The sequence below is a fragment of the Podarcis bocagei genome, assembly GCF_964188305.1.
Source record: "Podarcis bocagei genome assembly, chromosome: 3".
NCBI lineage: Eukaryota > Metazoa > Chordata > Lepidosauria > Squamata > Lacertidae > Podarcis > Podarcis bocagei.
The window spans coordinates 105,911,199-105,934,844 of record NC_138127.1 but is presented as its reverse complement, the minus strand read 5'-3'; the positions used below and the strand labels follow the sequence as shown (position 1 = coordinate 105,934,844).

The following is a 23,646-nucleotide window of genomic DNA, read 5'->3' as shown; positions in this document are numbered from 1 at the left end:
CCTCTTGATCATTTCAGTTGCCCTTTTCTGGATCTTTCCCAATGCCACAATATCCTTTTGAGGTCCACACTCACAGCATGTTCCCACTCCTGTCTCAGTGACATCTATCCTGGCTTGGTCATGTCCATAGAATGGAAAATTTCGGGATCCCCAAGGACTTGCTGGCCTGGCTGTGTGGGAATGCCACATAGCCAAGGCTGGAGACAACCAGTAAGGTTGCTCATCCGTAATAGTGACCAGCAGCGGAATGAGCACTGGGAAGACCACTTGAAGACTTGACATTTTCATCCCCCAAAAAGTTTTTGATTTGTGTTTCCATTGAAATGAGGCTGTATTTTAATGCTTTGATGTTTTAATGTTGTATTTTAATCTTGTTTTTCAGTTGTATTTCAATCAATTTGTTTTTATATCGGGTGTTAGCCACCCTGGCTGGGGAGGGTGGGGTATAAATAAAATTTATTATTATTAATATTAGAGGGAATAAACCACTATGGGACACCTCTGTCTGCAACAAAGCATGCCTCTCCCGTAATGGTCTCTGCCAAGACAGACAGGTGCCAGCAACAACAATAATAAGACCTTTATTTATTCAGGGACCTAATGAGAATATCCATTAAAAAAGCAACTGTACTAAAAGGAATTCTTGTGAAAATAAGTAATATTTAGGTAGGGGGGCAGGAATTTTGTCCTTGTTCAGGGTGCTATACTGTATTACCTAATAATATTGCCCCTAATGCCTGTCTGTCTGTCTATCTATCTATCTATCTATCTATCTATCTATCTATCTATCTACACAAAGACACAGTTTCCATCCCCTGCCCCCAAAGGAATGAAGATTGGCTCAGTTGCGCAGCAGATACACTCCCTCGTCGAAAACGCATCTTTTGGAGAAGTGGAGGAGCAGAAGGTGTCAGGTTCAGTTCCCAATGGCATTTCCAGGCAGGGCTGGGAATCATAGAATCTTTGAGTTGGAAGGGACCCCGACGGTCATCTAGTCCAACCCCCTCTCAACCCGACGTGCCCCCATCCAATGTGAAACCTGAGCAGACCCTTCTGAGCTTTGCAAACGTGCCAGCTGTTCCGTTGCTGCGACACTAGCAGGGTGCCTCCTCCTTGCCTGAAACCCTGCAGAGCTGCTGCTGCCGGCCCGTGCAGACGCTACTGAGTTGGCTGGACCAATGGTCTGAGTCATGGGAAAGCAACTCCCTGTGTGTTCCTATGGTGTGGCGAGGCCAGGAGGCAAGAAAGTGGGGAAAGAGGAGGGGGAGGACCGGAGGAGGAGGAGGGAAGAGGTGGGAAGCGTCAGCAGAAGCGCTGCTTGAGGTCCTGGCCGAGGGGGCTGGGCCGGAGGTGCCTGACGCCTTTGCGCCTCTCTCTCTCTCTCCCGGCAGGAGCGAGGCGTGTTGCTCCTGCGGCCGCCCGAGGCAGGCAGCCTGCAGAGACGGGCCAGGAGCCTCCCGCGGGCCACTTGCGGGCTTTTTCAGCTGGGTGACCAGTGTGATCAAGGCTCCCTGGCCCCCGGAGCGCGGGCGCTGACACAGCACGCTGCGCCTCGGCGCTGCTCCGGAGTGGAACCGGCTTCGCGGGGAAGAGAGCCCGACTCGGAGCAGGCAAACGGAGACGGAAGAAAGCAGGTCGGTTGGATCTCTCTCTCTCTCTCTTGCAGACCATTTTTCTTGGTTTTTTCCCCCTTGCTCGCCGCCGCCACCGCTTCTCTCCTCGCCAACGGTTCCCAGATATATATATATGTTACGCGCGCGCGTACTGGACATTTATAGAACCGTAGACCTGTAGAGTGGAAAGGGATCTCCAAGTTTCATCTAGTCTACCTTCTGCCACGCAGGAATCGCAGTGAAAGGACGCCCAAAGAACATTACCCACCCTCAAAGAATTCTGGGCTCTGTAGTTTAGGATGGGCGGTTGGCAATTGTCACCCTGCGAGGGGAAAACTACGGTGCCCAGAATTCTTTGAGGGAAAGACTGTTCTTTGGATATATTCCTTGGGTACGCGGATCGAGAAAATCTGGTCGTTTTTCTCTTCGTCTGACGCTCGATTCTTAGGGCAGCACATGTCTCTGCCTCTTTGCGCAGGATCCACTGTTCCTTTGGATAGGTTCCGATATCTTTTTTTCTCCAGTCTCTCCCTCTCCGCAGCCAACCCGGCCTTTCCTTTCCCAGCTGAAACTGTAACCTTCTCCATGTAGGTTCCCCCGGGATTGAGGATCGCTGAACCCAACGAGGCGAGTAAAACGAGCTTAGGATCGCACTGCGAGGATTCCACGACCCCCAGCTTCCACGTTCTCGTTCTTTCTCCTTTCCAATTTCATTTCGCCCCTTCTCGTTCTCTCTCGCTCCTTCTCCTCCTCCTCGCCAGCTCCCTAGATCTTCGTTCGCTTTTATTTTTATATCATTCCCTTGCTTCCCACGAAGAAGACATTCTTTTCGCTTAAAAAAGAGAATAAATCAGCGACTGGAAACGCAACGAGGGTCCCTTTTTTAGAAAAGTGAAAAATTAAGCTTCTTAAATCCTACCCATTTTTTATAAATAATCCCATCGCGGTAGTTTCGGCAGGATTTTATCTCTCTTTTTTGCGCAAATCTCCTATACCTCTAGTTACCCCCCTCTTAAAGTTAGTAGTGGTTGATGCAGGATTGATTCAGTCAAACGTGAAAACTTTTAAACTCCGATCTCAGCTGGATTGATAGTTGTCGTGTAGAAATCGATGGGGCTGAACTGTGCGTAATAGGAATTATTATTGCTATTCTTCTAATATTCTCCCAGGTCTCCTTGCTGTTTTGAAAGTCTTCCTTATTTGCCTTCTTTTTAGCTACTTGCTACTATATTTATTTATTTATTTATTTACTTACTTACTTACTTACTTACTTACTTACTTACTTAAAAGATTTGTGTAACAAAACCTACCGTATATGCCGCTCGGGAGTAATAAAACTTCTAAACTGTTTGCAATAAAATATCCAAGCGGCCTTAGATCATCATTGGCTACTTTGTAAACCCCAGGTTTTGCTGGTCGAGATTCTCATTGAACGGGGAGGATTTTCGTTTTTAAAGGGGAGCTCTTGTTCAAAAGGTGATTTTTCTCCCCCTCTCGCTTCTCAAAGAGGGGTGTTTTTTGGGGGGGGGCGGCAATAAGAAACATTTTTTTAAAAAATAATAATAATAGTTAATTATTATTTCCTAAACAGTCTCTGCTTTTTGTGATCGCTTTTTAAAAGCAGGGAGCAACAAATATCTGATTTTAAGCGCGGAAGTTAAAAACCCCTTTTGAGGGCGGGACGGAGCCACTCAGAGGATCTGATTCAGTATTCTTATTTTTACTATGATTTCCGCGTAAAAACAGGGTTCCGTTCCGAGTAAATCGCTCTTGCAGTATTTCCAAGTAAACCCCGGGGGCCAAGTGAGTGAATAAACCTCCGCTTATTCCCCACGTTCAAATCTCCTTCGTAAAATGTAATAATAAAAACATTCCGTTCTTAAAAGAGGGAGATGGAAACGATGGGGGGGGACCCCTGTAAGGATAGATTAAAAAAACACAACCATTCCAAATATTTCTAGTATGTTTATCCTGTTTGGATTCTCTCCCCCCATACACACACCTTTAAATTTTGCAAAGTTTTCAACCCAACTCACTTTTTCTTCTGCCAACCATTTGCATCTACATATAAAGTGGGGGTCTCTTTATTTACATCTGGGTTGGAGTTAATTGAATTTCAGAATTGCAAAAGCACCTTTTTTAAACCCCGCTGGGAGAAATGTACTGGGACACACATTCGTTTGCTAGGAAGTTTTAAGTCGACCTCCTGCTTTCAGTTTTGAAGTGTTCAAAGTTGGCTGGAGCGTGTCCGTGTTTCCTGCTCGTCATGCTATTTTGTGTGATCACAACTGTACGCTTCTCAAGGCTGCAATGCAACGCTGAAGGTTATGCCTTAAGCCGCATTATTTTGTGCGTAAATTGCACGATCGCCGTCCACAGATTTTATATTTGTGCACGTTGCAATTTAGATTTGCTCCTGCGTCGTCAGAAAATATTCATTACTGTATTTTGAAGAGTTTAGTTCTACAAACATTTTCTGGAGGAGATTGCTAAAATATATTAGATCAATCCGATTTATGAGTGAATCAATATAAGGATATGATTTATTTTTTTTAAAGGAAAAAGTGTGGGGTTGTTTTTTGTTTTGTTTTTTAAAAAGGAACGCTGGCAGCCGATTTCTAATTATCTGTTTGATAAATCTGGAACAGAAACGGCTAAAACTTTGAACAAATGCTGCGGGCGTTTCGTACAGACTGACTTGTGTTAATTTCAAGTTACTTTTTAAAAGGGGGGGGAGCTTTCCCCACTTAAGTTTATTTCTGCAGTTATTGAGCAGCAGGGGATAATTGGGGAAGAATCTTCGCGACGCTTGAATTCGGTTTCACCTACGGGGAATAAGGAGTGGGAAGGGGGGGAGTGTTAATTCGTATTAACCTGGAAAATCTGGAAAGAGAAGGTTTGTTCGCTTCACCATGGCGCAAAACCAGCGGGCATGCTGGGAACAGTTTTTGGGGGGTGGGGAGCTGAGACCGCGTATGATCCGATTTAAAAGAGAAGCCACCCTTATCCATAAAAATAAAAATTCCCTAAACTCCGTTTACGTTTCATTTCCACGAGAATCTCCTTTGGGGCCGATTGGCAGGAGAGTGAGACTGGGGAGGGCGGCGAAGGAACCGGTCTCTAAATTCAAATCGAATTCAGTGTATTTTTGAGAAGAGCTCGATTTTAGACATGAAGGCTGGCCCATCTCTTTGGGAAAGAAGCTTTTCAGAGAGGTTTCAGGGACTGGATCTTGCAGTCCTTGGGAGTCAGGCTATCAAAGTCCACGTGCTTAGATGGTGGGGGTGGGGAGCTGGAGAGCCAGGCAGTGATTGTTCAGCAGTCAGGGGCTGACGCTTTGCACATGCCCAAAGGTTGCAGGCCCATCGCCTTGCGCAAGAGTCAGCCCTAGCGTGGAAAGCAGATTGTGTTTGTGTTCGAAGTAGGTTGCTAGTTCCTGTGTCTCCTAATGGGTTGTCCATGCAATCCTTTTCAGTGACCCCATCAACTTCTGCCCTTTAAAATATTCTAGTCCTCTCTGTTTCAGGCATTATAGGTTGAGGAGACCATTTGAGAAGGGAGTAGAGGTGGCCTCGCTCCCTTGGTAAAGGTAAAGGTAAAGGGACCCTGACCATTAGGTCCATTCATGACAGACTCTGGGGTTGCAGCGCTCATCTCGCTTTATTGGCTGAGCGAGCCGGCATACAGCTTCCGGGTCATGTGGCCAGCATGATTAAGCCGCTTCTGGCGAACCAGAGCAGCGCACAGAAACACCGTTTACCTTCCCGCTGGAGCGGTACCTATTTATCTACTTGCACTTTGATGTGCTTTTGAACTGCTAGGTTGGCAGGAGCAGGGACTCAGCAACGGGAGCTCACCCCATCGCAGGGATTCAAACAGCCGACCTTCTGATTGGCAAGTCCTAGGCTCTGTGGTTTAACCCACAGCGCCACCCGCATCCCTCTCTCCCTTGGTGCCTGCATGCAAAATGCAGACTGCTGAAGGGGACTGGTTTTTTGTGTTGCGGGGCAGGCTTCCAAAGGCCCTGGAGAGACATTGTGGCACAGTGGTTAGAGTTGTGATTACACTTAGGCTGGGGAGATTATGGGTTCAAATCCCCCACAGCCACGAAGCTCACTGGGTGACGATTGCACCCTCTCCGTTTAATCCACCTCACAAGGTTGTGGTGAGGATGAAATGCAAGAGGCTTGGAGGAATGGTAGGACATGGAGGTTAAGAACAACAGGAAAACAACACCTTCATATTCTCCTGTGTCAACAGAAGGACAAGCAATTAATGTTAGTTAGCCTGTCCTGAGTTTCCTGCTGCTGTTTTGAACATGTAGATGTACATGCATTGAAGATGGGGGTCACACATGTGTTCCATGCATGTGTTGCAGTGCTCCTGTGCACAATTATGCAGTATGCACATCCCACATGGGTCCTACTGCTTGCCTTTCTAAGTGTGGTTGGGCAGAACTGGCAGATCTTAACTGCAAAGGAGGAAATCATGACTCATTATCGTTGCCTTTTGATGTGTGCACAAATGTGCATTTTGACAAGCAGGGAGAGGGGTGTTGTTCAAGGCTGCAAGGAATAGCTCTGTAATGAACATTCCTCGCCCTCTGAGCACGCACAGAAGTCATGAACCTGGGAGGAATTGTGGCCTGTGGCATTTTCATCCCTGAGCATGCGCACAGTTTCCAGACGTCCCATTTCTGTGTTGAAGTCAGCCTCAAACGGAGCTCTGGTTCACAGAGCGGCGATTCCTCCCTCGAAGGTTGGACTAGAAGACCCTCGGGGTACCCTCTCAACTCTACAATTTTATCCTTCCTGGAAAAGTATGCACCTATGTCACAGCACACAGGGACCTAACTGACTCCCACCTTTCTGTGTGCAAACCGTCTTATACCTTTGCTCATCTGCTTTCTGCTGCCTGCCTCCCCCCAAAACAATTTTTTTCCATTTTCTCCCACCCCACCAAAGACAAAGGTTGGATTCCACAATCACAATTCTGGAGGACCTCAAGCCATTCCTAACCTACCTAACTCTAGGCTCCAGTTTCAATCCTTTATTATTTTCACTCCCTTTCCCAAAAGGACAGCCTGCTGCTGTGATGTGATTTCAGATCAAACAGCCAGACTTGCTCCAATTAGCAGCATCTATACCCCCAGGGACAAAGGTTTGGCTGTGCTGGAGGTGCCCTCTAACCGTCTCTCACCTTCCCTAAGTTTATTATACCTGCCTTAAGTGGGACGGGGTGGCAATGTGGGTTAAACCACAGAGCCTAGGACTTGCCGATTGGCGATTCGAATCGACGGGGTGAGCTCCCATTGCTCGGTCCCTGCTCCTGCCAACCTAGCAGTTTGAAAGCACATCAAAGTGCAAGTGGATAAATAGGTACCGCTCCAGCGGGAAGGTAAATGGCGTTTCCATGTGCTGCTCTGGTTCGCCAGAAGCGGCTTAGTCCTGCTGGTCCATGACCTGGAAGCTGTACGCCGGCTCCCTCGGCCAATAAGGCGAGATGAGTGCCACAACCCCGAGTCGGTCACGACGCCGGCTCCCTCGGCCAATAAGGCAAGATGAGTGCCACAACCCCGAGTCGGTCACGACTGGACCTAATGGTCAGGGGTTCCTTTACCTTTATACCCCCAGGGACAAAGGTTTTGCTGTGCTGATGGTGCCCTATAACTGTCTCTCACCTTCCCTAAGTTTATTATTCCTGCCTTAAGTGGGGAAGGGAGCCTTTTTGAACCACATTTTCTCTCCCTCTTTCTCCTCCCCCCTACCCACACTTTACCTGCATGTCTCATTCTGTCTCCCCTTCCTTTCTAGGTGTGAACCAGGCCCAGAAGGGAGAGAAGGATGCCAGACCACGGAAGCCACTGCTGGCCCTGATGCCTGGAACCACCTTGAAGGTTAGGACCTGTTAGGACCCGGAAAACTGCTTCCCCACCCTATCCTCTCATCCTGGACCTGATTGGGAACGACAGGGTCACCTCCTGTCTTGATTTTGGAGGTAGACTCTCTCTCCCTCTAGCCCACTTGGATCTCGCCTGCTCCTCCAGAGATGTACCAGAGCTTAGCCATGGCTGCCAACCATTGCCCTCAGGCCTACGAAGGTGCGAGTGGCTTCATGCACGGCGCGGCTGCCACTTCTCCTGTCTACATCCCGACCACGAGGGTCGGCACCATGATTCCCAGCCTTCCTTACCTCCAGGGGTCTGCCTCATCACAGCAAGGCAGCCCCTCCGGCCACTCCATCTGGACTCAGCCCGGAGCCGAGAGCGCCTCATATAACCCCGGCTCGACACACCCGTCCGTCTCACCCAGGTTCTCCTTTGCTGCCGGCTCCCCCATCCCGACCACCACCTCCAGAGAGGGGGCCACTTACAGCAACCCCCTCAGCATCACGGCCAACAGCAGGGAACAATACGCCCGCAGTTTCGGTGGATCTTACTCCAGCCCCTACCCAGCCAGCTACATGACCCCGGAGCTGGGGGCCACTTGGACTTCCTCGCCTTTCGACAACCCCATGCTCCATAACCTCCAGAACCGGGGAACCCCAGGAGGGACTAGACACCCCAACCTAGGTAAGATCCGCTCTCTCTGTTAGCTTTACGATACGATACAATAATCTTTATTGTCATTGTCCCATACAGAGGAACGAAATTGAAAAAATGTACATCAGACATTCAAAAGCCAACAAGGCTGCTATCCCAGCTATCCCAGGCTGGTTAGCCCCCTAAAAACTCTGATACCCCATAATTGAATACAATATATCCACATAAAGACTACCTTACACTGCGTTTAAATTGGAATGGCTTGCATTAAATTGGAATGAAAATTGCATTTGGATAGAAACTGTTTCTCAGGCGGCTAGTCCTAGTCTTTATAAGCCTGTACCTTCTTCCAGGAGACAGAAGCTGAAAGAGATCATTTTCGGGGTGCGCACTGTCCTGCGCTATCTCTGCAGCTTTCTTATGGCACCTGGAAGCATAGATTTGATCCAAGGTGGGAAGAGTGCACCCAATTATTCTCTCCGCAGTCTTTACAACCCTGGACAGCATTGTTTTTCCCCTGACCATGCAACTCCCAAACCACACACACAGACCATAAGTTAATACACTCTCAAGAGTACAATGGTAAAATGCCATCAACAGCTCCTTTGAGTGATTATTTTTCCAGAGGATTCTCAGATTCTTTAGTTGGGGTCTTTCTAGAAAGAAAGAAAAAAGCTACATTGCTAAGCAGGTTCCAGGTATGTTGATTTTGAACTGACCAGCATCTAACCAATTAACAAACTGAAAAATTTATCTGGAGAAGAGGGCGTTTTGAAATAATACTTTTATGCTTAACGGCAAAATCGTAGATGCGAACAAATAAGGTGCAAGGAAGCAAATGAAAGCATCTGTTCACAAACGTTTGTGTGATGCTGATAACTCCAAGGTTGCAGGCTTGATCTGCATGAGGGACAGCTTCTTATTCCTGCATTGCTGGGGTTCGACTAGATGATCTTCAGGGTCCCTTCCAACTCTGTGATTCTTTGATTCTTGAAATGGAAGGCTGCATAAGGTTGAGCTTTGCTGCTAAACTTCTTGTTCCAAATCATTACGATAAATGTCCATCTTTCTATTAACTTGCTGGGTTGAAATAAGTTAGTCATTTTTACTATAGACCAAACTTTTATGAAAGCATTCAATGTACTCTCCGTCCCTCAGTTTTTAGCTATCGTGATTCTTTCTATTTCCCGCTCATACATTTAGGTGAACTCTGAATATTCTACTACCTGGTTATTTGAAAAACGTTATCTCTGAAAATGAGGACGTTAAAAAAATATCTTTCTTTTCCCTGAGTGTGAGTTAACTTAACCATGAATAGTAATTAAAAGGCTACTCTAGGAAAAGAATTGGGAACATCGTACATTCCACTTTAAGAAAATATAAACAGAGCTAATTCTTTCTTTTTTAAAGTTCTGGATCCATCTATCTTGCTAAGTAAAAACAAAAATCTGAATGATGCTGATTTCAGAGAGAATGCCTTTCCTTCAGTTGTTGGTTTTTTGTTTTTTTCAAAAAAAATATTCATTTTATAACACAAATAGACAACACAAACAGAAAAACAAAGAATACAAACAAATTCTTGTCTTATACTCATTTTTTCTAAACATTGTAAGGCGGGTTTCCCCAAGTCCCCCCTATCTGATTTTCATTTTACCACATCTTTTAGCAGTTTACATATATCAAAATTTCTAACCATTTTTTTAAAAAAATCACGCTTACTTTAACCATAAAAATCTTCACGTTTTATCACTTACAAATAATACTATTCAGTTGTTGGTTTTGGGGGGAAACCTGATTCAGTGCTATGAGGTTTCAAAGGTTTTTTTATATGCATATGTTTGTTGTTGTTTAGTCGTTTAGTCGTGTCCGACTCTTTGTGACCCCATGGACCAGACAGAGCACGCCAGGCACTCCTGTCTTCCACTGCCTCCCACAGTTTGGTCAAACTCATGTTCATAGCTTCGAGAACATTGTCCAACCATCTTGTCCTCTGTCGTCCCCTTTTCCTTGTGCCCTCCATCTTCCCCAACATCAGGGTCTTTTCCAGGGAGTCTTCTCATGTGGTGGCCAAAATATTGGAGCCTCAGCTTCAGGATCTTTCCTTCCAGTGAGCACTCAGGGCTGATTTCCTTAAGAATGGAGAGGTTTGATCTTCTTGCAGTCCATGGGACTCTCAAGAGTCTCCTCCAGCACCAGAATTCAAAAGCATCAATTCTTCGGCGATCAGCCTTCTTTATGGTCCAGCTCTCACTTCCATACATCACTACTGTTATTTCTTTTAAATGCAGAGGGACTGAACTTGAGCATGCCTCGCCTTAAGGCTGCTAAAGACCCAGCAGTCTGTGGGTGGGGCCCTGATCCGGTAGCTCCAGGCTGGAAAAAAGCAAGCTTCCTGCTTGATTTAGGACACAAAGGGAAAGTGATGAGTTTCTTTCCCTGTAAGGATGGAAGCAACTAAACACTTTGTTGAGGCCATAGGGTGATTTTAAATCTGCTGCTAAAGATGCCGTATTTTCCCCTCTCTCCTTTAACTTTGGAGCTTTTGTTGAAATGAATTAAAACTATTTGACAGGTAGGTTTCTAATCCCAGGAGACTTTGTTAGCAATAAGAAGGTTACCAGATTGCTCAAGAAATCCAGCCCATACACAAACACACCACAACATCCTGTTGCAAAGGAAGAAATTGGGAGTGAAATAAACTAGGGAGACTAAGCATTTTGATGTGGTTCTGGTTCTGATGTGTCTGAACCTGGGAGACAAAGGTTGGATTCCACAATCGCTATTCTGGAGGACCTCAAGCCATTCCTAACCTACCTTAACTCCTAGTCCTAACCTACCTCTCAGGGTTGTTGTGAAGGTAAAATGGGGAGCGGGAGACCTTGAGCAGCTTGGAGAAAATGTGAGAGGTACATGTAACAAAATTAAAAAGTGAATAGGAAATCATGTTTTCAAACAGGCAGCAGCAACAAACTTGCAGCACCTTAAAACTTGGCATGTTGCAAATATATCTCTTCCCTGTATGGCAGGACAACATTGTAGTTGGTGCTAGATGTCAAGTCCCACAGGGCCCTAGTCTCTTGTGACAGAGTGTTCCACCAAGTCGAGGCCAGTACTGAAAAGGCCCTGGCCCTAGTTGAGACCAATCTAACCACCTTGCGACTTGGGACCTCCAAAATGTTGTTATTTGTGGACCTTAAGGTCCTCCGCGGGGCATACCAGGAGAGGCGGTCCCGTAGGTACGTGGGTCCTAGGCCACATGGGGCTTTAAAGGTCAAAACCAGCACCTTAAACCTGATCCTGTACTCCACCGGGAGCCACTGCAGCTGGTAAAGCACTGGATGAACGTGATCCCATAGCAAGTACCACGTAAGGGGCCTCGCCACGGCATTCTGCACCCGCTGGAGTTTCTGGGTCAGCTTCAAGGGCAGCCCCGCGCAGAGCGAGTTGCAATAATCAAGCCTGGAGGTGACCGTTGTATGGTTCATTGTGGCCAGTGATCAATGAAGGAGGTCCATCTCTCAGATGATATCACAGAACTGAAAAGTTGGAAGGGACCCCCTCTGCAATGTAGGAATCTCAGCTAAAGCATCCATGACAGATGGCCATCCAACCTTTGCTTTAAAATATTCAAGGAACTCGGAGACATATCCCCAGATTTAAGATTTCAGAGAACGGAGGGGATCTGGTGGAGAGCCTAGACTCCAAATGGGACATTTGTGTTTGGAGAAAAGGTGATTCAGAAGTGGCACGATGATAGAAGTTTCTGAGTCATGCATGGCACGAAGGAAGGGAACAGAAGAAAGGATTTGTCCCTCTCTCATAACACTAGGACCAGAGGCCATACAATGAAGCTGGGTAGGCAAAAGAAAGCACTTCATAACAAAGGGGAAATGGTTAAGTAAACTTTGTGAGTACAGTGGTACCTCGGGTTAAGTACTTAATTCCTTCCGGAGGTTCGTTCTTAACCTGAAACTGTTCTTAACCTGAAGCACCACTTTACTTAATGGGGCCTCCTGCTGCTGCCGCGCCACCGCTGCACGATTTCTGTTCTCATCCTGAAGCAAAGTTCTTAACCCGAGGTACTATTTCTGGGTTAGCGGAGTCTGTAACCTGAAGCATATGTAACCCGAAGCGTCTGTAACCCGAGGTACCACTGTATTTGGGCTTCCCACTGAAGGCACGTGGTTGGCCACTGTGAGAAAAGGATCCTGGACTAGATGGACCCCGGGCCTGATCCTGTATTGGCCCCATTTTAATACAATTACTCCCATCCTGCAGATTTAAAGATGTAACCTGAAGCGTATGTAACCTGAAGCGTATGTAACCTGAAGCGTATGTAACCCGAGGTACCACTGTACCTGGAGTTAGCAAAATTGACGGATTTAATAAGGCATAAGTCAACAGTTTTAATTCAGAAACAATAGAAATGTTTAAATGATTAAGCAAAGCTCAAATACGAAAGTTTGGTTGTGTCTAGACTAACCTTGTGAAGAATACAGGGAACATAAAGAATTGATTTATTATGAAAGAATCTAAGGAAGGGAAATGATTGAAGAACAGATGTAAATGCGAGTAAGACAACTAAGAGACATGCGGTGAATGCGGTGGAAGTCTTTTATAATATTTTAACTAAGATTTATGTATTGCAGTATTTGAAGCAAGAATTTGGTAATATTCCGGGTTATGAAAAGTATTTTTCCTTTTCTTTTGTCTTTATATTTTTTATTTTTCCTTTTCTTTCTTTTTATTTTTATTAGTTTTCATTTTGGAAAATGTTCTTATAGTGTTATGTATTGTTCTTTGTTTAATTTCTCTTTTTTGAAAAATTTAATAATAATAAAAGAAAGCACTTCTCTGCACAGTGGTGGAGTTCAACTGTGGAACTCCCTTGAGACAGGGATGGCCACCAATTTGGGTGCCTTTAAAAGAGGATTAGGCAAATTCACGGAAGAGAGGTTTTAATGATTGCTATGCTGGAGCTGTGGGTTAAACCACAGAGCCTAGGACTTGCCGATCGGAAGGTCAGCAGTTCGAATCCCCGTGATGGGGTGAGCTCCCGTTGCTCGGTCCCAGCTCCTGCCCACCTAGTAGTTCAAAAGCATGTCAAAGTGCAAGATTTATGTATTGCAGTATTTGAAGCAAGAATTTGGTAATATTCCGGGTTATGAAAAGTATTTTTCCTTTTCTTTTGTCTTTATATTTTTTATTTTTCCTTTTCTTTCTTTTTATTTTTATTAGTTTTCATTTTGGAAAATGTTCTTATAGTGTTATGTATTGTTCTTTGTTTAATTTCTCTTTTTTGAAAAGAGCTGTCAGAGCTGCTTCAAGATCCTAGCTCACAGAGGATCACACTAGCCAGCGGTCATTAAGTAAAAGTCTTTATTGAGTTACAGTTTCCATTCCCAAGCTGCTGCGTGCAACTCTACGTCTGATGGCTAGATCGGCGAAGCTCCGTCTGAGTCTCCGCCCCTTGTGCACCAACTTAATATCCTAGCCCTGCTCCACCTTTTCCGCCTGACTGCTCTCCTCTGGGTCCCTCTGCCCCCCAGGGTCTCTTCCTTCCGGGATTCTTCTGACGCCGACCCCCGGAACTCCCTGTCTCCTTGCACCGGGCTTTAGGACCTGGCTCCCTTTCCTGGCTGCCTACTGCGCCACTTTCCTGTGCATTTGAACTTGGCGCGCGCGCCCAACCTTCCACTTTCCGTCTGACCGTTTCTTCGCTCCCCGATGGAGGTGTGGCCACTCCTGACTCGTGCCCTCCCCCCTGTTGCGAGCTGCCAGCGCTTGATCTCTGGCGCTCCTCCTCTTCCCTGCTCTCTGGCTGTGACGCTGGTCCCGATTTCCAACTGCTCTCCTCTGAGTCCCCTCTGGCTCTATCTTCCTGGGGTGTCCCCCTAGGCTCCCCCCTTGCCCTGACCACTGGTGCTCCTTTCTGTGAATCTTCTGATTCACTGGAAAGACTCGGAGATCTCGGGTCGTCGTCATCACTCATCTTTTCTTCTGCCTCCTCCCCCTCGCTCTCTGTTTCCTCCCTTGCCCTTGCCTCTGCTCCTGAACCCCTGACATCCATCCCCCCCTCGAAGCCCCCCGTTCCCCCCTCCCCTCCTTCCGGTGCGGGAACTGGGTGCTGCTGTGTCAGAGGGACGAACGTCGGATACAGTTCGCTTCCCGTGGCGGGCCTCCATCTGAAGTCTCCCGGTTCTGCCTCCCTGCTCTCGTCGACGACGGTCACCTCCGCTTCCATCTCTGTGCCGCCGTGCTCGAAACCAGGGTCGTCCCCGAAAACGTCCATGTCCGTCTCTCCCTCACTTCCTCCTGGCGGCGTTGCTCGTCCTGGACCTTCCTGCCACTTCCTGCGCCACTGCTCCTCTGGTCTATCGTCCCACCAATACGAGGGTTCTGAGGCAGATCCCGAGGGTGACCCCTCCGGGGAACGGGCGTCTCATATCGGGTCCTCGTCCGAGTCGAACCCCCGGAACGTGCTGGCAGAAAGCGTTGGCGTGAAAAGCCAGTCGTCGAAAAATTCTGCTGGCATTGGTCTATGTGGGAAGAGGGCATGAAACTCGTCTTTGAGCAGAGGTTCGTCCAAGGCGTAGCCCGGCACCCAGCTGTTCGCACTGGCCGGGGTGCCCTCCTTGGCGAGAAGGTATTCTACCCCTTCTTCCCCCCATCTGGAGTCCAAAATCTCCGTGACTTCGTTGATGCGTTCCTTCTGTGCCACTCCCGCGTGCCCGGTTCCTTCTCTGAGCGGACTCGGTGCCGTTCCGGGTTCCTGAAACCTGTGCGGTGCCTTGTAGGGGGTGAGCACCGATCTGTGGAACACCGGATGCATTCTGGAACCCTCCGGAAGCGCCAGCCTGAAAGCCACCGCGTTGACCTGCTCTTCGACTTGGTAGGGCCCCAGTTGCTTATGCCCCAGCTTCTTCTTGGCCCACGACCTGGCCGGCACTGTGTGGGCTGCTAACCAGACCCAGTCTCCCACATGGATCTCTTCGCCAACCCTTCTGTGTTTGTCCGCTTGCAGCTTGTATGCATGTTTGGCCAGCTCCAGGTGTCGCCGCAGCTGATCGTGGACCTCCTGCAACTCCGACGCGAACGCATCTGCTGTCTGCGGCTCCCCCTCCCCCATCCTTTCCAGTCCCGGGAAGGTTCTGGGGTGCCTCCCGTTGTTAGCGAAGAACGGCGTGACCCCCGTGGACACGTGCTTCGTGTTGTTGTAGGCAAACTCGGCGAGTGGCAGGTAATCCACCCACGTCGCAGGCTGTTGATTCGCATAACATCTCAGGTACTGCTGCATGATGGCATTGACCCGCTCCGCCTGCCCGTTGGTCTGCGGGTGTCTCGCCGACGCCAGGTTGATCTTGACGTTCAGGAAGCCCATCAGCTTCTGCCAGAAATTCGAGATGAACTGTCGCCCCCGGTCGGACAGAATAGACCGTGGCAGACCGTGAACCTTGAACACGTGGTCTATGAACAGTTTGGCGGTTTGCTCCGCCGTGGCCACCTTGGCACACGGAATGAAATGTGCCATCTTGGAGAACAAGTCCACCACCACCAGCACGGCCGTCTTGCCCCTCGAGCTGGGCAGATCCGTGACAAAGTCCAGGGCCACCCTCTCCCATGGTTCGACCGGAGTTTGCAGCGGTTCCAACAGTCCGGCCGGTGGTTTGTGCACCGGTTTGGCCCTCTGGCAGGTGTCACACCTCGCCACGTAGTCCGCGACCTCCCCTCTCATTCCGGGCCACCAGAAGTCCCTGGCGACTAATTCCACCGTCTTCTCCTTGCCAAAGTGCCCGGCAGTGGGCGCGTCGTGCAGCTGCTGCAGTACCTTGGCGCGAAGTTCGTCTCCCGGCACGTAGATGGCCCCTTTACGGATGAGCAATCCATCTCGCAGCTGGAACTCGTCGGTCGCTGCCGTGCCCCTGTGCACCTCTGCCATCTTCGCTTGCGCGAAGGAGTCATCCTGCAACGCTCGCCGCACCGCCTCCAGGTCCACAGTTGCTGCAGCGCACGCCCACACTGTTGGTGCGAAGATGTGCATGGCGGCCGCTGGCTTGGCATCCTCCAGATATTGTGGCTTACGAGAGAGAGCGTCCGCCATGATGTTGGTGTCCCCCGGGACATACTCTATTCGGAAGTTAAAGTTCACAAAGAACTCAGCCCAACGTATCTGCCTTTGGTTCAGGAACTGTGCCGTGCGCCAGTGCTCCAGATTCTTGTGGTCCGTGCAGACCTGCACCGTGTGCTTGGCGCTGATCAGGAAGTGCCTCCATGCTTTGAATGCTGCATGAATGGCCAGCAACTCCCTGTCCCAGATGGTGTAGTTCTGTTCGGACTTGCTGAGCTTCCTGGAGTAAAACGCTCCCGGCCGCCAAACCCCCTGCGGGTCTTTCTGCAGCAGGACTGCTCCCACGGCTCTGTCCGAGGCGTCTGTCTCCACCCTCATCGGCCTGCTGGGGTCGACATGCAGCAGCTGCTCTTCCGACGCGAAGAGACGCTTGAGTGCCTGAAAGGACTGCTCTGCCTGCTCTGTCCAGATGAACTTCTTTTTTTTGGAGCTAAGCGTGTCCGTGATGGCCGCTGTCTGCATAGCGAAGCCTTTGATAAACTTGCGATAGAAGTTCGCGAAGCCGACAAACCGTTGGACCTCCTTCCGGTTGCGTGGGCTCTTCCAGTCCAACACCGCTCGAACCTTGGCACTGTCCATGGCGAGCCCCTTGTCAGACAACTTGTAGCCCAGAAAATCCACCTCCGTCACGTCGAATTGGCACTTCTCCAGCTTGGCGTAGAGCCTATGCTGCTGTAGCCTGCTTAGCACTTCTTTGACGTGTCTGTCATGCTCCTGCTGCGATTCCGAAAAGATGAGGATGTCATCTAAGAAACAGACGCACGTCTTGTAGAGGAGCCCCGCCAACACGTGATGCATGAACGCTTGAAAAACGTGGGAGCCATTTTGCAATCCAAAAGGCATAACTCTATATTCGTAGGTGCCCTGCGGTGTGAACATGGCTGTCTTCCACTCATCCCCTTCCCGCATGCGAATGAGGTTGTACGCCCCTCGCAGGTCTAACTTGGTGAACACGCTGCCCTTCCGTACCTTTGCGAGGAGGTCGTCGATTCGGGGCATGGGGAAGTCCGATGGCTTGGTCACACTGTTTAAGATGCGATAGTCCACCACAAGTCTTTTTTGGGGCATGTCCCGCTTCTTAACAAAGAATACAGGACTGCCCCCCGCTGCCTTGGACTCCCGGATGAAACCGCGCTCCAAATTATGATCTATGAACTCTTTGAGTTCCTGCAGTTCGTCCTCAGACATGGAATACAGCTTCCCTTTAGGCAGCGCCGCCCCCGGCAGCAGGTCAATTTTGCAGTCATATGGTCTGTGGGGGGGTAGCCTGTCTGCCTCCTTCTCGCAGAAAACCTCCAAAAATTCTGCGTACTTGTGGGGAATCGCTTGCAGCGTGCCTAGCAGCAGCTGTGTCTCCTCTTCCTCTCCTTCCTGCCGGGGGACGATGCAGTGTTCGGCACAAAAGGAAGAGCCGAAGGTCAGCTGCCTCTGGTACCAAGCCAGCGTTGGGCTGTGCTTGTCCAGCCAACTCATGCCCAATACAATGGGCGTGTCCGATAGTTGAGTGACGTTGAAGCTGATGATTTCCTTGTGATTCCCAAGGCGCATCACCATTGGTGGCGTCTGCTTCACCACTTGCCCCCCTAGCAGCTCCCTGCCATCCACCGTGACCACCTGCAGGGGCAGCGTGGCCGGCAGCAACTGTATAGCGTGCCGGTCTACAAAGTCTTGCCCTATAAAGTCCGCATTGCTTCCCGAGTCAATGGTGAGCGGCACGTCCATGGTGATTCCATTGGGCAGCTGGAGCGATGCGGTGAGCCTCACTACTGGTTTGGGCGGGAGGGGGTCCATGGGCTGTGAAATCTCCGGGGACTTCTTCACTGACACGTCTGGCTGGGCCCCATTGCCTCTTCCTCCAGCCAGACATCGTCGTTTCCCTGCTGTGGTCCTCCTTGTTGCGTTGCTGCAGTTACCATTGCTGAGGCTGCAGTGTGCTTGTGGAGCCTCCGGGGACACTCTTTCGCCATATGCCCTGGATCCTCGCAGATGTAACACTTCCTGTTCCCTCTAGGAGGCTTCGCTTTCACTGTTGTCGGTGCTAGGGCTCTGGCTGCTGATTGAGCCCTTGCACTTCCAACCTCCATAGGTTCCACTCCTCCTCCTGGCGGAGGCGTGGATTGCGCACGCGCTGCTTCTCTGGGAAGGAAGGAGGAGCCCCTGGCTGGTTCGCGCCCTCCACGCCCCTCGTCCCTGCTCCACGGACGTTCTTCCAGCCGCACCCCCACGGCTAGCGCCCTCTGAACGATCTCCTGCGTGGTCCGGGGTCTCTCCCCCCTCGCAATTTCATCTTTAACAGAGCCGTGCAATCCCTCCCAAAACAGGTCTCTTACAGGAGCCGAATCCCTGTCCCATTCCAGAGCACTGACCAAAGCGAAAAAGCGGGCATGATACTGCCTTACGCTGGCCCTCCCTTGTTTCAGTCCATGTATCTGCTGCCGAGCAAGATCCACGTCAATGCTTGATAAGAAACACCCATCCATCGCTTTAATAAAGGCATCCGCATTTTGGAGCGCCGGATCCTTATCCCTCCACAAATTGCGCAGCCATGCTTTAGCTTCCCCATGCAAATGGGACATGATGAACCCCACTTTCTCTTGCTCATCTCTAAAGTCTTTTTTCAGCAGTTCCAGTGCGCACATTACATCTGCTCTAAAGTTGGGGTACTGCTGCAGGTTCCCATCGAAGTGAGAGACCAGACCGCCTGTTCGTCTCGCCAACCCAATTCCCTCCTGTCTGGGTGTCAGTTGCCCGTGCTTCGTAAGCATGTCCAACCTGACCTGGAGATCCCTGCAGGCGGCAGCTGCCTCCTCCTCTCTCTTCCTGGATGCGAGAGCCTCGGCATTCAGTTGTGACACTGCTTTTCTGAGTTCCTCTATCTGCTGCTCAGCCGTCATGTTGTCTGCCGTTCGTGAGCTAGCTAGTAGGCACCTGCTTCTCTCCTCTCCTCGAGGCTGTAGATGCCCACAATTTTAGAGACGGAGCTTACTGTCAGAGCTGCTTCAAGATCCTAGCTCACAGAGGATCACGCTAGCCAGCGGTCATTAAGTAAAAGTCTTTATTGAGTTACAGTTTCCATTCCCAAGCTGCTGCGTGCAACTCTACGTCTGATGGCTAGATCGGCGAAGCTCCGTCTGAGTCTCCGCCCCTTGTGCACCAACTTAATATCCTAGCCCTGCTCCACCTTTTCCGCCTGACTGCTCTCCTCTGGGTCCCTCTGCCCCCCGGGGTCTCTTCCTTCCGGGATTCTTCTGACGCCGACCCCCCGGAACTCCCTGTCTCCTTGCGCCGGGCTTTAGGACCTGGCTCCCTTTCCTGGCTGCCTACTGCGCCACTTTCCTGTGCATTTGAACTTGGCGCGCGCGCCCAACCTTCCACTTTCCGTCTGACCATTTCTTCGCTCCCCGATGGAGGTGTGGCCACTCCTGACTCGTGCCCTCCCCCCTGTTGTGAGCTGCCAGCGCTTGATCTCTGGCGCTCCTCCTCTTCCCTGCTCTCTGGCTGTGACGCTGGTCCCGATTTCCAACTGCTCTCCTCTGAGTCCCCTCTGGCTCTATCTTCCTGGGGTGTCCCCCTAGGCTCCCCCCTTGCCCTGACCACTGGTGCTCCTTTCTGTGAATCTTCTGATTCACTGGAAAGACTCGGAGATCTCGGGTCGTCGTCATCACTCATCTTTTCTTCTGCCTCCTCCCCCTCGCTCTCTGTTTCCTCCCTTGCCCTTGCCTCTGCTCCTGAACCCCTGACAATTATGAAAGAATCTAAGGAAGGGAAATGATTGAAGAACAGATGTAAATGCGAGTAAGACAACTAAGAGACATGCGGTGAATGCGGTGGAAGTCTTTTATAATATTTTAACTAAGATTTATGTATTGCAGTATTTGAAGCAAGAATTTGGTAATATTCCGGGTTATGAAAAGTATTTTTCCTTTTCTTTTGTCTTTATATTTTTTATTTTTCCTTTTCTTTCTTTTTATTTTTATTAGTTTTCATTTTGGAAAATGTTCTTATAGTGTTATGTATTGTTCTTTGTTTAATTTCTCTTTTTTGAAAAATTTAATAATAATAAAAGAAAGCACTTCTCTGCACAGTGGTGGAGTTCAACTGTGGAACTCCCTTGAGACAGGGATGGCCACCAATTTGGGTGCCTTTAAAAGAGGATTAGGCAAATTCACGGAAGAGAGGTTTTAATGATTGCTATGCTGGAGCTGTGGGTTAAACCACAGAGCCTAGGACTTGCCGATCGGAAGGTCAGCAGTTCGAATCCCCGTGATGGGGTGAGCTCCCGTTGCTCGGTCCCAGCTCCTGCCCACCTAGTAGTTCAAAAGCATGTCAAAGTGCAAGTAGATAAATAGGTACCACTCCGGCGGGAAGGTAAATGGCGTTTCCGTGCGCTGCTCTGGTTCACCAGAAGCGGCTTAGTCATGCTGGCCACATGACCCGGAAGCTGTACGCCGGCTCCCTTGGCCAGTAAAGCAAGATGAGCACCACAACCCCAGAGTCAGTCATGACTGGACCTAACAGTCAGGGGCCCCTTTACCTTTACCTATGCTCTGCCTCAAAGAGATACTTCCAAATACTAGTTGTTGTAAACCCCAGGAGGGGAGAGGGCTCCTGTGTTCGAATCCAGAAGGCTCTTCTTATGTTCCTAATCATTTAGACAGGCTGATGCAGTAGTTGAGTGTGGTCAGTCCTTTATCTTTGAGGATAAGGCTGTCCATGGATGCTGGCCACAATGGCTATGTTCCCAGTCCCATGTCGGAAGCACGATGACCCTGAGTGCCATTTGTGGAAATCCCCAGTGGGGAGAACACTATTGCTTGTGGGACTCTGTAGGCATGTGGTTAGCTACACAAGATGCTGGAGAATTTGAGCCTGTGGCATGATCTGACGGGGTTTTCCTTACATTTTTAGGTGCGTATGAAAACACTCAAGACCGCTTAGTGTCTGGGCCAATAGCTGTGTTTAGGGCAGTTGGGAGAGCATGAGACTCTTAACCTCAAGGTCGTGGGTTTGAACCCCACACTGGGCAAAAGATTCCTGCATTGCAGAGGTTTGGACTAGATGACCCTCACGGTCCCTTCCAACTCTACTACAATTCTATGATCCCAAATGCTCAGAAACATTTCAATAGGATTTAGGTTCTGTTCCAGTTCTGATGGCGTCAGGGCCAGATTTAGGTCTGATGAGGCCCTAAGCTACAGAAGGTAATGGGGCCCTTTATATGTCCAGCTCTCCTTTGTCAACAACAAACGGTCACTGTTTTTTTGTGTTGTCATTTATGGACCTAATAGGTCTCTCAAGCCATTTGCATATGTGGCCATGCGACCAGTCCATGCAGAATGTAGGCACCCTATATATAGAAAGGAGCAAACCCGTGATATTTTAGGGAGCAGGTGGGGCCCATTACTTACATCATAGGAGCCTACACAACACAAAACACTGTTGCTGCATGTAGGTTTTATTTGTTTTTTTATCTTATATTTTGGAAATGTACATCTAGTTTTTCTCCCTTTAAATTTTTTGGGGCCCCCAAGAGAGTGGGGCCCTAAGCTATAGCTTGTTTATAGCTTATATGTAAATCCGGGACTGGATGGGGTTTGTATTCAGAGTGGGTTGGACTTCCCAGGATACCCTCAGACATCTCTGCTGTTTAGAGTGTTGGAGTAAATGACACCGAAGACCAAGGTTCAAATATCCACTTGGATATTTGGGGTGACCATGGGCCTATCATGAACTTTCCGCCTAACACACCTCGCTGGGTTGTTGTGAAATAAAATGGGGAGGGGGAGCAACATGTACGTCCCATTGAGCTCCTTGGGGGAGAGGTGTGATATAAATGCAATTGATATAAGGAAGGGCCATGGTTTAGTGGTTAAGCATCTGCTTTGCATGAAGGTTCAATCCTGCTGGCATCTCCAAGTAGAACTGGGGGAGACCATTGCCTGAAATGCTTGAAGGTTGCTGTCAATCAGTGTAGATGCTACTGGACTCGATGGACCAATGGACTGGCTTGCTATATGATAGCTTCCTACACGGTTGGCATCTGTCTGAGTGCAGGAGTGTGCCTTTGGGGGTGAAGTCAAACTATTAATAATAATAATAATCAGAATAATTTTTATTTGTACCCCGCCCTCCCCAGCCAAGGCCGGGCTCAGGGCGGCTAACAACCAATAATAAAAACAAGTTGAATGAATGCAACTTAAAAACAAGATTAAAATACAGCATTAAATATTGAAACATTAAAATATTAAAATGCAGCCTCATCATAGGAGGAGAAAGGAAAAAGAAAAAAGAAAGAGGGGGAGGGAATCAAATTGGCTCCAAGCCAAAGGCCAGGCGGAACAACTCTGTCTTACAGGCCCTGCGGAAAGAAATCAGATCCTGCAGGGCCCTGGTCTCATGAGGCAGAGAGTTCCACCAGGCCGGAGCCAGAGTTGAAAAGGCCCTGGCTCTGGTTGAAGCTAATCTGACTTCCTTAGGGCCCGGGACCACTAGGGTGTTGCTATTTATGGACCTTGAGGCTCTCTGTGGGGCATACCGGGAGAGGCGGTCCCGTAGGTACGAGGGTCCTAGGCCGAGAAGGGCTTTAAAGGTCAAAAGCAGCACCTTAAATCTGACCCTGTACTCCACCGGGAGCCAATGCAGCTTGAAAAGCACTGGATGAATATGCTCCCATGGCAGAGACCCTGTGAGGAGCCTCGCTGCAGCATTCTGCACCCGCTGGATTTTCTGGGACAGCTTCAAGGGCAGCCCCGCGTAGAGCGAATTACAGTAGTCAGTAATTGGAGAGTTACAGCACTTGCTGTGACTGTAGAGACTGATACGGGAGAGGCATGCTTATGTTGCACCTGGAGCAGACAAAGTCATCCAGTTTCGCTGTTACAGATGCACGTGTATACAGTGGTACCTTGGTTCTCAAACTTAATCCGTTCCAGAAGTCCGTTTGACTCCTGAAACGTTCTAAAACCAAGGCACGGCTTCCGATTGGCGCAGGAGCTTCCTGTACTGAAACGGAAGCCACGTCGGATGTTCAACTTCCGAAAAACGTTCGCAAACCGTAACACTTCTGGGGTTTTGGTGTCCGGAAGCCAATTAGTTCGTCAACTAATCCGTTCAAGAACCAAGGTTCCACTGTATACATTAAACCCGCAGCTTGCATGCATTTAACTTGTGTGCATTCAGCTTTATGTGCTGGGCAAACTTTAAAAATAAAAAGGAGCTGTTGTCTGGGGCGGGGGGGGGGGGAGACTTTGGCAGTCCCACCCACAGTTGCGCCCAATGTGTTTTGACTATATGCGATTTTGGCTTTAGGCGCGATCCCCGGGACATCACTGCCTCCTAATTTTCAGGCTCCGTGCCGATTTTCT

The 23,646-nt window shown here is 49.1% G+C and overlaps 1 protein-coding gene across 1 annotated transcript in view; it reads left to right on the top strand.

Annotated features, from left to right (window-relative positions):
- The first annotated feature begins 1,353 nt into the window (after positions 1 to 1,353).
- The window catches only part of GATA4 (GATA binding protein 4), a 73,597-nt gene continuing 51,304 nt past the window's right edge, over positions 1,354 to 23,646 (top strand). The window contains exons 1-2 of the mRNA XM_081188730.1: positions 1,354 to 1,634; positions 7,427 to 8,184. Coding sequence (XP_081044856.1) covers positions 7,662 to 8,184 — 523 coding nt within the window. The 5' untranslated portion in view covers positions 1,354 to 1,634; positions 7,427 to 7,661. The remainder of the gene's footprint in view (positions 1,635 to 7,426; positions 8,185 to 23,646) is intronic.